The sequence below is a fragment of the Talpa europaea genome (assembly GCF_964194135.1).
Source record: "Talpa europaea genome assembly, chromosome: 7".
Classification (NCBI taxonomy): domain Eukaryota; kingdom Metazoa; phylum Chordata; class Mammalia; order Eulipotyphla; family Talpidae; genus Talpa; species Talpa europaea.
Window position 1 is genome coordinate 55734413 of NC_140074.1, and position 15809 is coordinate 55750221.

The following is a 15809-nucleotide window of genomic DNA, read 5'->3' on the forward strand; positions in this document are numbered from 1 at the left end:
TAGGGAAACTACATATGAAGACACAGGACCCATATCACTGGATCTAGACAGCTTTCAGGAAAAAGAGTGGCTTGGAGGCTGAAATATTTCATGACAGCATTATTTTCCCAAGTGATTGAACTAACTAGATCTGAAAGAAGCATGGTAGTTCAGAAAGAATGGAGACTAGGATAATCCAGTTAGGATCTTCACTACCTTCTAAGTAACAGTAAGACTATGGGAAAGTTCTTAGTGTCAATTTTCCCATCTGTAAAATGGGTTAGTAATTAGTATTTTGTATAGTTATGTGAGGATTAAAGCTGATATTAGTCCATAGGGTAAACTGTTGTGACTACTGTGATGATTACTGATGTTATTACTATTTACTGTGTCAGTGAAGGTGAAGTCTTAAAGATGGCATAGTTGGCACCCTGGGCATTTAAGTACATGAATGACCCTTGAATGATCTCCTTGGATACTGCTCTCAGCACGCCACTCACTGAGCTAAGCATGTTGCCAGCATTGCATCAGACTTCTCCAGTTAACATTCTTTGGGGACTGATTATAGAATTTCCATCCCAGGGTATTTTCCCCTGTCCCTATCTTTTCATGTGGTAGTTGTCTTCTTATAAGGCCACTGATCATGTTGGCTTAGGGACCCATCATACTACAGTATGACTGCATTTCAACCAATCATCTGCAATGACCCTGTTTCCAAACTAGTCCATTTAGGGTTGAGACCTCAGAACCTCAACATATTTTTAGTAGGGAACACAATTCAACCACTAACATGACACCTGAAATCTTATTGTATAGGAGGATAGAAGAAGGATACAGAGGTGAATCTCACATGTGACTGGAAGTTGCAGGAAGGTACCTATACAGAGTAATGAGAGAAGCAGCCAGTAAGGACTCCAGGGCTCTCCTCTGATGTTTTCTCATCCCAAACTTGCTGAAACCCTACCAACTCTTGCAGCTTCATGGGGAGGAAGTGTCTTCAGCATCCCGGTATACAACTGAGGGTACCTCTGAGTAATTTCTCACATTCTTAGACTTTGGTTATTGCTGTTGGCTTTCTGCTTGTTTGTGAACTTCACATCATTGCCACTAGATGGCAATATGCACACATCTCCATATTTGACTTTCTTCAAGCTGGAGTCTTTAGAGCCTGGAGGTTCTAAAGAAGCATGGTAGTTCAGGGAATAACTAAGGAGGAGCCCCCGTATCATGTGATTCCCCCAAGATTTTAGTGTATGGAAATCTAGAAATGTGGAAGGAAGACTGTTTAAATAATAGTCCTAATCAACTTAAAGGCCGTTCATACCTTTCAGTTGCATAGTAAATAGCATTTCATAAATAATCATGAGTTCATTGAATTTAACCAGGATGAAAAACACCAACTACTAACAGTATATGGCCTTAGGTCTAATTTATGTCTGATCATCTTTGGTGTATAAAAGAGGAGACCCTTGTTCTGTGAGATTTGTTTAATTGGTCATTAATTAGCAAGGGTGAAGTGAGCACTTGCTGGAATTAGTTTCCCTGTATCATTCAAACTTCTGTCCTTAGAGTAAGCAGAGAGCAGCAGAGAAGGAGCCCTAACATTGTGAGGATATTATGAAGTGAAAACAAGACTGGAGAATTGAGGTCTCTAGCCTGCCCACCCAGCAACCTGATTTTCAAATACCATTGACATTTAAAGAAGACAATTACTGACATTTCTTTGGTAGTCTGTTTTAAGGGCAGCCCAGTGGTTTGTATAAACCATATTCACGTTTTCCCACTTAAACTTAGAACTTCAGTCGTCAGAGAGAAAAAATACAATACTATAAAAACTGGTTAATCCAGCATATTGCAAAGCAGAAAATTCCAGAACCATGTATTTTTCAAGTCCTCCAAAAAAGTCTTCAGTTGTATAGCATATATAAATAATAAAGAACATTTACATTGGAATGATAGGAGTCTTACAGTTAGAATACGCTCCTGCTTTTTCAAGATGGGTCCAAGAGGAGGGTGCACCAACTGTAATCTTGCATGTACTAATTATTTACCAAAGATGTTTTCTCCTGCATACATAGCTCTTCACTCCAGGAAGGAGGAGAGACCATTTGTTAAGCTTAGTATTCTCCATAAACTAGCTCAGGCTGGAACCTGGCACACAGGAGTTCAATACATGTTTGCAGATAGAGGGATGGATTTGTTCTGGTGGCAAAGTAAAAGAAGGTGAGGCTTTTCTGGGATCACTTCCTTTTCTTTATGCGCAACTCTACATCTCATAAAAGAACATATAGCACAGCTTTGTGCTTCTTTGGGTTTCCAGAAAGTGCTATCTGGATATGTTCTGTCTGGTCTTATGCTTGGCTTAAATATTAGACTTAATTACTTAGGTTATTCCCGAGGGAATCACTCAGCTGTCAAGGTGGCTCCCTGACATCCATGGGTTTTTCAATTTAAAGTAATCTACTGTCATTAACTCTCTGACTTGCTGTAACTTTCATCAGGTTGAATAGCAGACAGTGCCATTTTAAATTGCAAAGGGAAGATGTAAGGTTGGAAGAGGGCCAGTAGGCTGTTGAGATACCTCCTGTTCGTCAAGAGCAAAAGAAACTGCATTAAAACTCACCCCTCCACCAGCCTCATCCCATTCCCTTTGGGCTTTTTCTTTTTTTTTTAAAGTTTCTAAGTTTTTTTTTTTTTAATAGAGGCATGTTTATTTATTTATTTATTTGTTTGTTTATACATGCACTGGGCACAGTCAGAAGCGAGGAAGGGTGAGAGAATTCACCAGAGCCAGAGCGGGGAGCAGAGCAGGCAGAAGGACCGAAAAACGCTGCTGAGGGGAGCAGCGGGCGGCAGGAGAGATCTGCGCGCCATGTGGGACCCTCCTCTGGTGGCCGGGGAGCAGCCGGGGATCGAACCGGCGCCTCAGAGGCTGCGGGCAGCTTTGCAACCCAGCGTTAAACCGCTGCGCCACTGGGGAGGCCCTCCCTTTGGGCTTTGAAAGATTAAAATGGACACAAAATTGGCATCGAAGCTTCTTGGTGTGACTTGTGTGCTCTCTTTGGCTTTTAATGTATAGTTGACGAACCCTTTCCCTTGTCCCCCCCCCAAATTAACAGAAGGAAGAATGAATTTGCTGTGAAATAGATATCATATGTTATGCACATTCTTATGATCAGGGCTGGGGAACCAAGTTTACTGTGTCCCTGTCTGGGTTCCAAGGTCGAGCTACTTAGGTCAGGATCCCTCCAAATGAACCCACTGAGAACCAATGCAGTCTCTAGCTGGCCTTACTGCAAAGCCCCTCACTCTTCAATCAAGTGATCTGCCGAAGTCACTACTTGGCAGTCAGGACAAACATAACTACTATCCACCCAGCACCTGTTATTTGTCGGGCACTCTTACGTGTATTACCTCTGTTCCTTACACCAAGTCAGAACCATCAACTATTCATTTCTCCATTTTGCAGAGGAGGAAACTCAGAGGAATAAAGTCATGCGTGTTCATAATGTTTAGATGCATTTTGTTGACATGGCTATTTTGACAACCTGGTTAGTTTTACATGTGTGCTACCGGTGCTAAAAACAAGCCATTTAAACTTTAAACCTAGTAATGAGTTTAAACAAACTTCTCCACTCCACCCCTGCTTGGTGATGCCATGCATTATTGGATGAGGTTTAGCACAGGGGGAGACTAAGGCAGGAAGAATCAAGACTGGATGAGAAGCCACAGTCACAGTGGAGTCAGGGAGGTATGACTCCCTAGACCAGCGAGCCTGGCTGGACTCCTCCTTCCTAACCAGCATGGGGCATGATCTCTTTCCCCGCAGGCTGGGTCTGTGTCTGTGGGTGCACATTGTCAGCTGGTCAGATGATTTCCCTGGCTGCCTCTCTCCCAGGTTGCTGATGTTTGGCTTTTCCAGTAGAAAGCCCTCTTCTGGGCACCCCTGGGCTCTAGGAGTGTTCTCTCTACTCTGCCCCCCACCATGCAAGCCAGAGTATGGAAACAGGACTGCACTTGGAATCTGTACCATTTCTGTTGATTCCCTTAAGCCATGCCCTAGCAAGAAGCTTCTTCAAACTCCTCACACTGTTGGGGTGTGTTCTTTATTCCTGGCCAAGACCACTGTTTCCTCTCCCTTTACTATTCCTAGTTGTTTAAAATGTGCATTATTCAACTTGTTATTTAAAGGAGACTTTCAAAAACAGTTATTGTCTTATATTTTAATAATTCCTTGAAGAACTTTGGGAGTTTGCTAAATTGGGATCCGCTGCCTTCCTTTGCCTGGTTTGCAAATAACAGATTTCATGAAACTGTTGCCCTGGAGGTCTTAAATTCGCTCAGCAATGGAAAAAATATGACATTTTTTTTTTTTATTTTGCTGAGTCAAAGGAAAAGGCAGGAAATTTAAAGCCTGCCATACGTCCCCAGAGGAATGGATTGACAATGAGTCTACTGTGGGCACAGTTGTATTGGGATGATCGTGGGGAGACATCTTAGGTTAATTTAAAATTCCTGCCTGAGAATTGCTCGAGTCTGGTCTCTGGTCTGCAGAATTGCACCTGCAATTTCCTAGGTGACTCTGGGGAGCAGATAAAGCCCTGGAATTAAAAAAAAATGAGTTTATCCTCCAGAGAAACTGCAACTAGACTGTTCTGGGGTTTCCGGGAGATGGGAGGTGACTAGATCAAGGTTCTCACAGGGGACACCGATAATATCTGCCTGCCAGGAATATGGGGGAGGGGGGCAACATGTCTTCCATGTCTGTTACTATGGGACCATATAGTGCATTAGCCAAACTAAGATATTTTTTTCAGAGTGAAGGGTATTCAATTATTCTGTCTGTAATTAGCAGACAAAGATTTGAACTGTATCTGGCCAAAGGGAGATAAGGTCAGAAATAAACAGAGGAATGTCTTCCTCAAGAGCACCTTTGGGGAGCAGCACCTTTGGGAACATACCTACAAAGCTCCAGTATGTCCTGTACTCCTCCCCCACTGGAAGGAGGTGAGACTTGTTCACTACACTGTGATTTTCTTCACTCTTCAGAAGAGCCACCACAGAGATGAAGCAGCTCAGACTGAGGTGGGTCTAGTGACTTGTTCAAGGTAAGCTGATGGTAGAGACAGGCTTCAAACACTGCTTATCTGATTTCAAAGTCAGTCTGGTTTCTCTCCACTATGACAGTCTGGCTGTGGAGGACATTTGAGGTGAGGGGAAGCAAACAAAACACTCCTAGGCCTGCTTCTCCCCAGCAGGATGAAAGAGGAAGCAGCTTCCTCCAGCAGAGGGGTCCAGAAATGGTTGGTTGCATATCGAGCATTTATTCTTCTGTTTCCTCCATCCTAAGGGGATCCTGCTGTTGTTTAGGTCTTCACCTTTCTTTATGTGAGCATGTGTTTTATTTTTTTAAAAGATTTATTTATTTATGCATACAAGAACTGGGGTCCAAACCAGAGGTGAGGGGGGTGAGAGGATTCACCAGAGACAGAGTGGGGAGCAGAACAGGTGGATCTACTGAAATACACTGCTGAGGGGAGCAGTGGGAGAGACAGGAGAGGTCTGCTTCATGTGTGGGTTAGCTCCCTGGCCGGGGATCCAGCTCAGGTTGCAGTCGTTACAGCATGACAGCACTGAGACTTAACCCTTGCGCCACTATGGAGGCTCCAGAGCACGTGTTTTAAAGGAAGCTGCCCTGTCACCAATCCTAGAGGATGAGAGTTATCAGCTGCAGTCATCATGGGGATCCCAATCTGCTCATCACTGCTTGGCTAGACACAGGTGACACGATTTTGGTCCATGAAATATGGGGAAATCTACTGGACAGCTTCTAGGAAAGTTTCCCCGCTTCTAAAACGAGCCACAGGGAGACACCTAAAGATATCTACAAACCCCAGGACATGATGAAGGGAAAAACTATTATAGAAACTTTATTTCTATTATTTACTATTTACTGTCCCAGGTTTCCAGAGGTGACAGTTAGTCTGAGAACAAAATGGGACGGCAGTTTTATCAAACCTACTCACAGTCCCTCCAGGTGACATTTCAGTCTAATGAGTTGAAAAGTCAACACCTTAAGGGTATGTATGTGACCAGGAAGTGCCTATCATTCCATATTGATGGCTTTGGGGACATGACTGGGAGGCTCCTTTTGTCTGTTGTCTCGCTATCAACTTGGAATCACTTGGAGATTTTGGCTTGAGTTAACCCTGGTCACAAAAATGGTGCAAAACACCAAGACATTGTTGCCCTGGACCATTTAAGCAGATGATGGTTTGTTTGTTTTTTTGGCTGAATTAACTCAGGTGACTGGTGTGGGGAAGAGTATTTATTCTAGGAGGGCCTCCCCTGGTGGCACAGCAGTTGAGCGCTGGGCTGCGTAGCTGCCCGCAGCCTCTACAGTGCAGGTTTGATGCCCGGCCACCGGCGAGGGTCCCACATGGCACGACAGACCTCTCCTGCCAGGCCCGCTGCTCTCCTCAGTAGTGTATTTCGTCACTCTGCCTGTTCTGTTCCCCGCTCTGGCTCTGGTGAATTCTCCCACCCTCCCACGCTTCTGACTGTACCCAGGGCTTGTATGAATAAATAAATAAATCTTAAAAAAAAAATGAGTATTTATTCTAGGAAAAGACATGCACATCTCTCCAAATAAAGAAAAACAATGGGGTTGAAGTGAGAACCAATGAGTTCATGTCTTTAATAAAATTTCTGTCTCCTGGAAAAAACAGAGCATTCCAGTTCCCTAATTCCTAATTTCCCTCTTGGCTTTTTGCAAATCTCGCTCAATAATCTCACTGAGGCCTTTCACAAGTGCTGTTCTTGTCCTTATCCTGCTTCTCCCCTTGTAAATACTATCTAGCACACTGATGTAGTGTGTCCACTGTGTGTTGTTTCCAACTGTTATAGGGCAGCCCCGATACAAAATGGGGTGCCTGACTGTGGGTCCTCACCCGCGCGCTTAAAAGGACTTATCAATGCTCTACTGCAGGCACACGGGAAAGGTTAATAAAAGGTTTATTTACAAGGGAAGGGGAAATGAGGAAATGTACAGCTCAGGGAGAAAAACGGGAGACAAAGTTTTAAATGAGTCCTACCCGATCTGCCGACCTGGAATCCCAAATGGCATTTTGAGAGCTGGCTGCAAGCCAGGAGCCGTGAAGCCAGGAGGCGAGCGATAGCGAGCCAGCCCAAGGCCCACGTGTTTGGTTTTTATATCCAACCTGGCTGCTTAACTCCACCCTGAGGTCCCAGCCACCTTCCCTTTGGTGGTGACGGGATTTGTCTTTCCCAATGTCTTGATGGCTTTAGTATGGAGTGGGAGTGGAGTCCACAAAGCCTGTATGGGATTAGCTTAGGACATCATTTCCCCCTAACAATTCTGCTAGAATGCAAACTCCCCAAAGGTAGGGATCTTTGTATCTTTTGTCATAGCTGATGTGTCTAGAACAGTGCCTTGCACCATAGTGCAGGCTTAATTATCATTGCTGGTCAGACAAATAGATTTTTCCAGATGGTCTACATCTCTGAAGCAGGTTGGGAAGGTTATACAGAATCAGAGAATATGAATTACATATTTAGTGCCTCCCCAAAGGCTTTCATTGAGTCATGTCTCACATCACACTTTCAATTTTTATGAAGCATCAATACCAGAATTAGCCAGAGGAGAAATAATTTTACATCTTGCAAACATGGCCAATTCTATTATTCAATGTCATTAAAGAAATAGAATTATTATAGAATTTAGTGCTAAAAACAGACTAACTTCTTTTTTTCTTATTAAAAAACTCTGTAACCTGACTTGTTTTCCTTATCCTCATTGCTGTTAGGAATACTAGAGGTTAATTTAATTGCTAAGGGCATCGACTGGCTTGCCTCAGTTTCTAGTTGTAATCATTCTCTTTTTTATGTTTTGATCTCTACTTTAGCAGCAAAAGTCATACTTACAATATCTAAATAAAATCACTATCTCTCTATCTTTCTATCTACTTACCTACCTACCTATTATCTGTCATCATCTATTTGTGTTTGTCTCCTAGAACTATTATATCAGATTACCACAAATTGAGCAGCTTGAAACAACAGATTTTTTTTCCTCTCACATTTTCGCTGGTGACTCAGAGGCAAAGTCCACTACATGATTCTAGTTTAGTTTCCGGTGGTTGCTACCAATCTCAGCATTCCTTTGCTTGCAGCTGCATTATTCCAATCTCTGCTTCTGTTCCTACATGACTGGCTTCTCAATCTATTTCTACATATGTCCTTCTTATTTATTTATTTACTTTTGACCATGATTTTGAAATTTAAATTTTTTCCCCTTTATTGAGGCAACATTGGTTTACAACCCTGTGTATGATTTAGGGAAATAGGGTTGCACCTTCTCAGATATATGCCGCCCCCCCCCCACCACCCGAGCATACACAGTCCCTTACCCTAGACCCTTATGTCCTTACGCATGGCCTTCTGACAACAACACAGTCACTAAATTTAGAGTCCACCCCTATCCAATATTATCTCACCTTCATTACCTCTGCAAAGACTCTATTTCCAAGTAAGGTCACATTCTGAGGTTCTGGATTGATGTGCATTTTGGAGAGGGGAGCACTATTCAGCCCAGGATACTACCAATGTCCTTCTTATGTTATGCTCTTACCTTTTGTTTCCCAGCTTTTCCTCAGGTATGTGGTGCAGGTTTCCTGATTTACTTCACATTCACACTACTTTCCCAGAGCTCCTCTGTGCCTGACCTTGAGAACACACACTAAACAGCTTTTGCCACCACACCCACCAAAGATCTTATAGCCTAATAAAAGAAAAATATACTAACAAATGAACATCTGATTAAATCTGGTTAAAAATAGTGAAATTAAACATTTCTGATTAAAAGTGGTGAGAACTTAAAATACAAGTGCTATGAAATAAAGTGAGATATAAAATGAAATAATAAAGGGAGACATGATTCAGATTTGATCAGAGAATATGGGCAGATGCAAAGGGGTGGGAGCTGGGAGTTTACAAGAAAAGGCACTCATTGGGTAAATGTCATGGGGAAGAGTATTTGAGGAGGAGGCAACAGCCTGGGCAGAGACCCCCAAGGTAGGGAAGCTGCTGGTGTGTCATGATCTGAAATGTCCATCCTGGTGTGGCTTTAATGAGCTGGAAGGACAGTGGTATGAAGAAACAGAAAGGGTCATATCCCACAGGGCAATACTGGTCATATTCAGCATGTCAGATTGGGCCTTAGTTCAGAGGGGGAGGCCACTGCAGGTTTCCACTCAGAGGAGTAACCCGCCAAAGGGAAAATGGGTTGGAAAAAGGCAGGAATGAAAATAGAGAGCAGTTAGGGAGTTTCACAGTGATCCAGATGAAGGATAATGGCATGGACTAGAGTGATGGCAGAGGAGGTGGCAAAAATGGGCATATTGGAGACATATTTTATAGAAGGAAGAGGTAAGGCTTATTGATGGATGTAGAAGGGTAGACATGGGAGGCATTAAGGATTCCTGCCAGCTTTTGGAATGAGTAACTGGATAGACAGAGGTGCCATTACCAAGGCATGATGCACAGGAGGAAAAGCAGATTTAGGAGAGAATATCAAGGTTCAGCTTGTGACAAGTTAAATGTGAGATACCAATAGGATATTCAAGTGGAGATGTCAAATAGGAAGGTAAATATATAGTTCAGAAGCTCAGAAGAAGAATCTGTGTTGAAAAACAAATCTGGAAGTTGTTGGCAAATAGAGGCTTTCTGAAGTCATTTTGTTGGCTAATTTTTTTTTTTTTTGTTAGGCTGGTTTGTTTGGCTTCTTCTTTTTTTTTTTAAAGATTCATTTAATTTATTTATGATTACAAGAGCTGGGGTGTAGGCCAAAGGTGTGTGGTGGGGTGGGGGTGAGAGGATTCACCAGAGAGAGAGTAGGGAGCAGAACAGGTGGATCTACTGAAATACACTGCTGAGGGGAGCAGCGGGCGAGATAGGAGAGGTCTGCTGCACCATGTGGGTTAGCTCCCTGGCCGGGGCTGGAACTCTGTCAGTGGCTGCGAACAGCTTCACAGTGCTGAGACTTAACCCCCTGCACCATCAGGGAGGCCCCTGTTTGGATTCTTTTTAAAGTACCCAAGACTGAAGCTCTTTGTTGCACCTTTTAGTTTCCTATGTTAATCATCTAATTTCTGGCTCACTTTGCATGTTCCTAATTACATCGTAAAGGTAGAGCACTGTAATAAAGAGAAGATTCTTCTTATTTGTGTACCTTGGGCAAATCACTTAGTATCTCTGGGCATTAGTTTTCTATCTGTAAAAGAAGGGTACTTTGCTTTTAATTTAAAAAGAAGCTATGATTCTATAATCTAAGAATTACTGGTTATGGCATGTCTAGATTCTATGCCTATAAAGGATGAATCACTGAACCACTGAAAAATTAGCTATGATTAGATCTTGAGGGATAATTTGAAGTCCACATCATGATGTACAATTAGTGGTTAAAGCAAACATTGATAATGTCAGTCTCAGCTACTATTGATGTCAATACAGGATAGCATTTTTCCTGCACGTGTGAATGTAGCATAGAGGGGAGAAGTATACATTCAGATATTTGCTCATCAAACCAGCATCACCTTTAAACCCAAGACAACATGTCTCATTGCAAAATCCCATAGGAATGGACACTTCCCAAGTGAAGTAACTCAAATAATCACAGAGAGCCCCAGTAGACATTATAGCCTAGAATGAAACACAGATAACAGAGTTCTTCATATTCTTCAAGGTAAAGCTATACAAAACAGCAACACTACAGCTGTTTTTTCTTACCTCAGTGACAGCAAAACTTCTCTTGCCACAAGGAACCACCTTATACCACTTGTCATGTAGCACATCCATAAACCCATGTGACTTGTATTGACTGATTAGCTCGGATATATTGGAGGTGAGTAGAGAGTTGGGTGGGAGGCCAATGCCATATCCTAGGAAAATATATAACATCAGATGAGTTTTTCAATAAAGTGGTTCTTAAGAAGAGATTGTCACTATACTTGTGCCATCAGATCTGGTAATAGGGGACGATGAGATTTTACCATATTTTCTTCAAAGGATTTAAAAATGTCCAAGGATATTACCTTGGATCTGCTGCCTCTTTGAGTAGATGGAATGAGTCTGGAAGGAAGAGGAATGGGCTATGTATGATCTATTCTTAGCACTTTGCATTCCAGTGCCCTCCCCCTTCCCTTCAAGATCTTTCTTAGGAACCAACTTTGAGGTCTTTACAAAGACTTGGACTCCCTGTCTACCTTTTCTAGAACCCCTCTACTGGACTTTAAATTGGATTAATCATAAAAATCCAATTAAATTGGATTAATCATAAAATAAAAATTTGGATTAATCATAGTTGGTTATGCATGACCCTGATTATTTTTTAGTAATATGGTAGGCCCACATGAACCTATAATATAACAGCAGAAATGAAACATCACGAACTTATAATCACTTACTTTGATTGTTAAAAAAAATGAAAGTCTGGTATTATAAAAGATGTTAATAAGTGAAAAATCATACATTTTTGTGGGAATTTAAATTGATAGACCCACACTGGAAAGCAATTTGCTATCATTTGGTATAGCTGAACATTCATATACAGTAAGACCAGCATTCTACTCCTATGTTCATTTTCAAACTTCTCCATAAGCACACCAGAGACATGTATAATAGTATTCATAGAGGCACTTTTCATAATAACAAAAATTGGAGACATCTTTATAAGAGAATGGGTAAATGAATTGTGGAATATTCGCACAATTGTTTAGAATGAAATCAGAACTAGAACTACATGCTACCATATGGATGACTCTTAGCAAAATAAAACATTGAGTGAAAAAGGTCAAGCTCAGAATATTACAGCATGAATCCATTGTGTAAATGTGAAAACATGTAAAAGGAAAAATATTTTTTTAGGAATTTATATATAGGTGTGAATAAAAGTATATTTTTTAAAAATCAAGGAAATGATAAACAGATTCAAGATAGTGGTTATTCATGAGAGACAGGATAAAGATGAGAGAGGATCACAGAGGTGGATGTAATTTGTTTTCAGAGTTTTATTAATCAGCATGGACCCTGTATCTTCACTCTGTGTGTCTTTACTTGCTTTCAAACTGTTACTACACTATTAATCTCTTTGATGAGCCATGTGAAAGAGGCTAATTAACTACATTTTGTTTTTAGCTATTGGATAGCATAGTCAAAAAAAGATGTTTTGTCCTCAAGATGATTGAGGAAGATAAATTAAAATTGTTAGCTCATTTTTCACAGATAAAGACAAAAAGGCTGTCAAGAATCCAAAGATACTTAATGGAAACAAATACCAGCTATAATTATTCTATCTTAAAATTTATTTCCAAGGACATTTGCTCTTGTTACTTCCTTTTTGTTGCAGATACACAAATCCTTTTCTAAAAAATCATGAAGCTTGATCTGGTGAATTCTCTCACCCTCCCACATTTCTGCTTGTATAAATAAATAGATAAATAAATAAATAAATCTTTAAAAAAAAATCATGAAGCTTGAGATGTGTATGGCCAATAAAAGAGAATAAATAATGCAGAAAAATTTTGAGCTTTAAAGAGCTGTATGTTTTTTTCTCTGATAATTTTGTTTGTTCCTTAACAATGGTGAGTCAAGGAAATGATGACAATGTCAAGAGACGATTAGAATTTTCCATTCAAAGAGCTATTTTGAGTGCCCATTATGTGTCTAGTAGTTTTGGTTTGAAAGGCAAGACTGACAATAAAAGACTTTACATGGGCAGCCTGTTCTGCTGATGTTATCATTAAATAACATCTTTTGTAATGGGTAGCTATAAGGAAGTAATCAGTTTTCCTTATAAACTTTTATTACAACAAATGCAACTGACAATTCAGTTGCACAGACATTCAGTATTTATTTATATAACAGGCATAGTGCTAGTCATGTACATAATAATAGTCAGTGACTTACTGACATTCATTCATTCATTCAACAAATATTTACTAAGTATATAGGCACAGTGTTAAGTGGTTGGTATTTAGCAGTGAGCAGGTAAATATGATCCCTGCTGTCATGGAGAGTACACGCCATTAAGGAGACAGATAATAATGTGCAACATAAAGATTATTTCATTGCAAGTAAGGTAAGTTCCACGAGGGAAAAATGGTGCATACACAAACCTGTAGGAAAAGGACTTGGAGCTATCTGGTGGGGGTGGATTGATGGTCAGATAATTGGGCCACGTTGGCAAACTATTATTGTATTTTTCCTCCGGGAGCAATAGTTTTTAACAATACTGAGCATTTATTGAGGACTTATTGTACACCAAGTATTGTTCTATACTAAACTTTATAGATATCTTACCCTGTTTAGGAAGATCGTGCACTAGACAGATAGTGTACTGGACTGTGGAATAACATTTAGGAAACAAACCACTCTGGAATTTTAATAGTAAGAGCTGGGACATGCTAAGCCCTACTGTGTGCCAGGTACTATTGTCCAATCCTTAGATGAACCCAGGCAGAATATATATTACTTAGAGACTTAAAGGCTGAGTAAATAACCTGCCCAATGTCATATATCATGTAGTTGGCAAAGCTAGTATTTGGAAGTAGATGTGTTTGAGTCTAAAACCAATGTGCTTTCTATTATATCCAGTACAACATCTGATCAAGTCAAGGGAATACCTGACCTATTTCCTCTCCTTCAAAATAGACCCTATCACTACAGTCATATTGACATAATCCCTTCAAACCAGGCAATTTAGTAAAAGGTACAATCATCAAAATTGATGGTTTCCCCCTCTTAGATGACATAAAGATATTATTTCAGGGAAGATTTTGCTTATAAACCTATCCATGACTTGTGTAGATATAGAGTAAATACACTCCTAATTGATATATATATATGTGCATATGTATATACATATAATATATAATTGCATATATATGTATACACATAAATATATATATATAATATATATATATGAATTAACAAGCAGAGATCATGCCTGGGCACAATGTTTCCCCTGAAAATCCCCTTAAAGCCAATAATTCCAGCCTATGTTGGTGGTGTAATGGAGGATTATTTCATTTTTTAAAATTTAATAAGCATTTATTGCCCATCTACCCATGTATTCCACAAACACGTATTGATTGCTTATTCTATAACAAATACTTCACTAAACACTGTGGCAGTCACCAAGTTAAATTGGACACTGAATCTATGCATAAGAAGTTTGTGTTAGCATGGAGGAGAAGAAACATATATAAATAACTGCACAGAATGTTAAGAAGTTACAGTACTTTTCTTGGGAAAAAGAGGGGAGGCATAAACTTAATAAAGGTAAAATATACTGACCAGGATGTAATGAGGAAGACTAAGAAAACTCTGTGGCGTTCAGAGGAGTGACAGGTTGCTACCAGATGAAAGGATGAGAAGGCATTTTAGAGTGACTCTTGATAACAGTATTTTTGGTAGATGAGACAAAAATATGTGAGTAGAAAGTTTAAAATCTGAAATTAATACTTCTGATAAATGCAAATATTCTAGCAATAGAATTTTGATACTACAACAAAAGTATTCTAACAACACTTAGGGGAAAATGATTTTGAAATTGTAGAGACAGTTAAAAAAATTACTACATAAGAAACAATAAATATTAAACCACTCCACTCTATTATGTCAAGGTTAATTTGCAATTAATGGTTAAAAATAGATCATAGACATTTTAAGTCTCCTATTTGAATACAAACATTGAGTGTTGACATTTTATTTTTAGCAGCAATAATTATTATTAGCTAATTAAATCAAACTATGCATATGACACAAGGCAAGAAGTAGGGGAAAAGTTACATGGTGATTAGAAAGGTATTGGCTAAAAGACACAAACATCCATTTTATTCAGAAATATGATAAAACCTTCAGGAATTCATTTCTGTCCTTCTCTTTATCAGTTGCTTTTCAAATGTGATTGTGTTCATTGGTCAAAGAATTCTTATTTTTAAATTGCTGACTCGACTTATCAGCCTGAGTTGCTTTCATTATCATTAGAGATGTGGCTTTGCAATAAAGACGAGGTTGACTCTTTGTGGTTGATGGATGAAGCAAAATGGAATCCTTCAACCCTAAAGATGAAGGCATCCGGCACCCTGGAAATTGGATACAGCTTAATAGCCCAAGAGAACAATTTTCAGAATAGAATCCTGATCTTTCCCCATGGATAAATCAGCTTTACTCAGCTAAGAGTGGTGGAAATATATTTTGGCTAGCAAATGTATAATAAGAAATTCATAGACTTAAAAGAGTCTTCCTGATAAGTGGTTATGAAGTAGATATTTTGAAAATAAGATCTCAAGATAGGGTTAAAAAGCCTTCAAGAAGAAAGATTCATTCTGTTTGGCACTATCTTCTTAGAATACCATATTTAGCTACTCTGGAAAAATGGTTCAGAACATATTACAACAGTTCTGCCTATAAAGGAGACTTTAAAAAATTTTTAAAAATTTTAAAAATTTCATAGTGAATTGTGAATTAATAGTGAATTAATTCAATATACTGAGTAATGATAATTTAGTGAGCACTTACTATGTGCCAAACCCATGTGGACTGGCTTTACACGTATATTTTACTTTATCGTCACAAGAGCACTATCTGAGATGCATCATTCATAAGCCTACTCTGCAGGTAAGGAAGCTGAAGAAGTGTTTTCCCTTAGGTAGCAGAGTGCTCGGACTCCAGAGCTAGTGCTCCAAGCATGGTTTTAAATAATTAGTAGGAAGTAAGTAAAAGAACAAACTCAAAAACAGGCAAAGGTC

General features: G+C 39.7%; 1 protein-coding gene across 1 annotated transcript in view; it reads right to left on the reverse strand.

Moving 5' to 3' along the window:
* GRIN3A (glutamate ionotropic receptor NMDA type subunit 3A) overlaps positions 1–15809 on the reverse strand; it is a gene marked incomplete at both ends in the record, with an annotated part of 150100 nt that overhangs the window by 19193 nt on the left and 115098 nt on the right. Inside the window, one exon of the mRNA XM_084236392.1 lies at positions 10786–10937. Within this exon, the coding sequence (XP_084092518.1) occupies positions 10786–10937 (152 nt within the window). The remainder of the gene's footprint in view (positions 1–10785; positions 10938–15809) is intronic.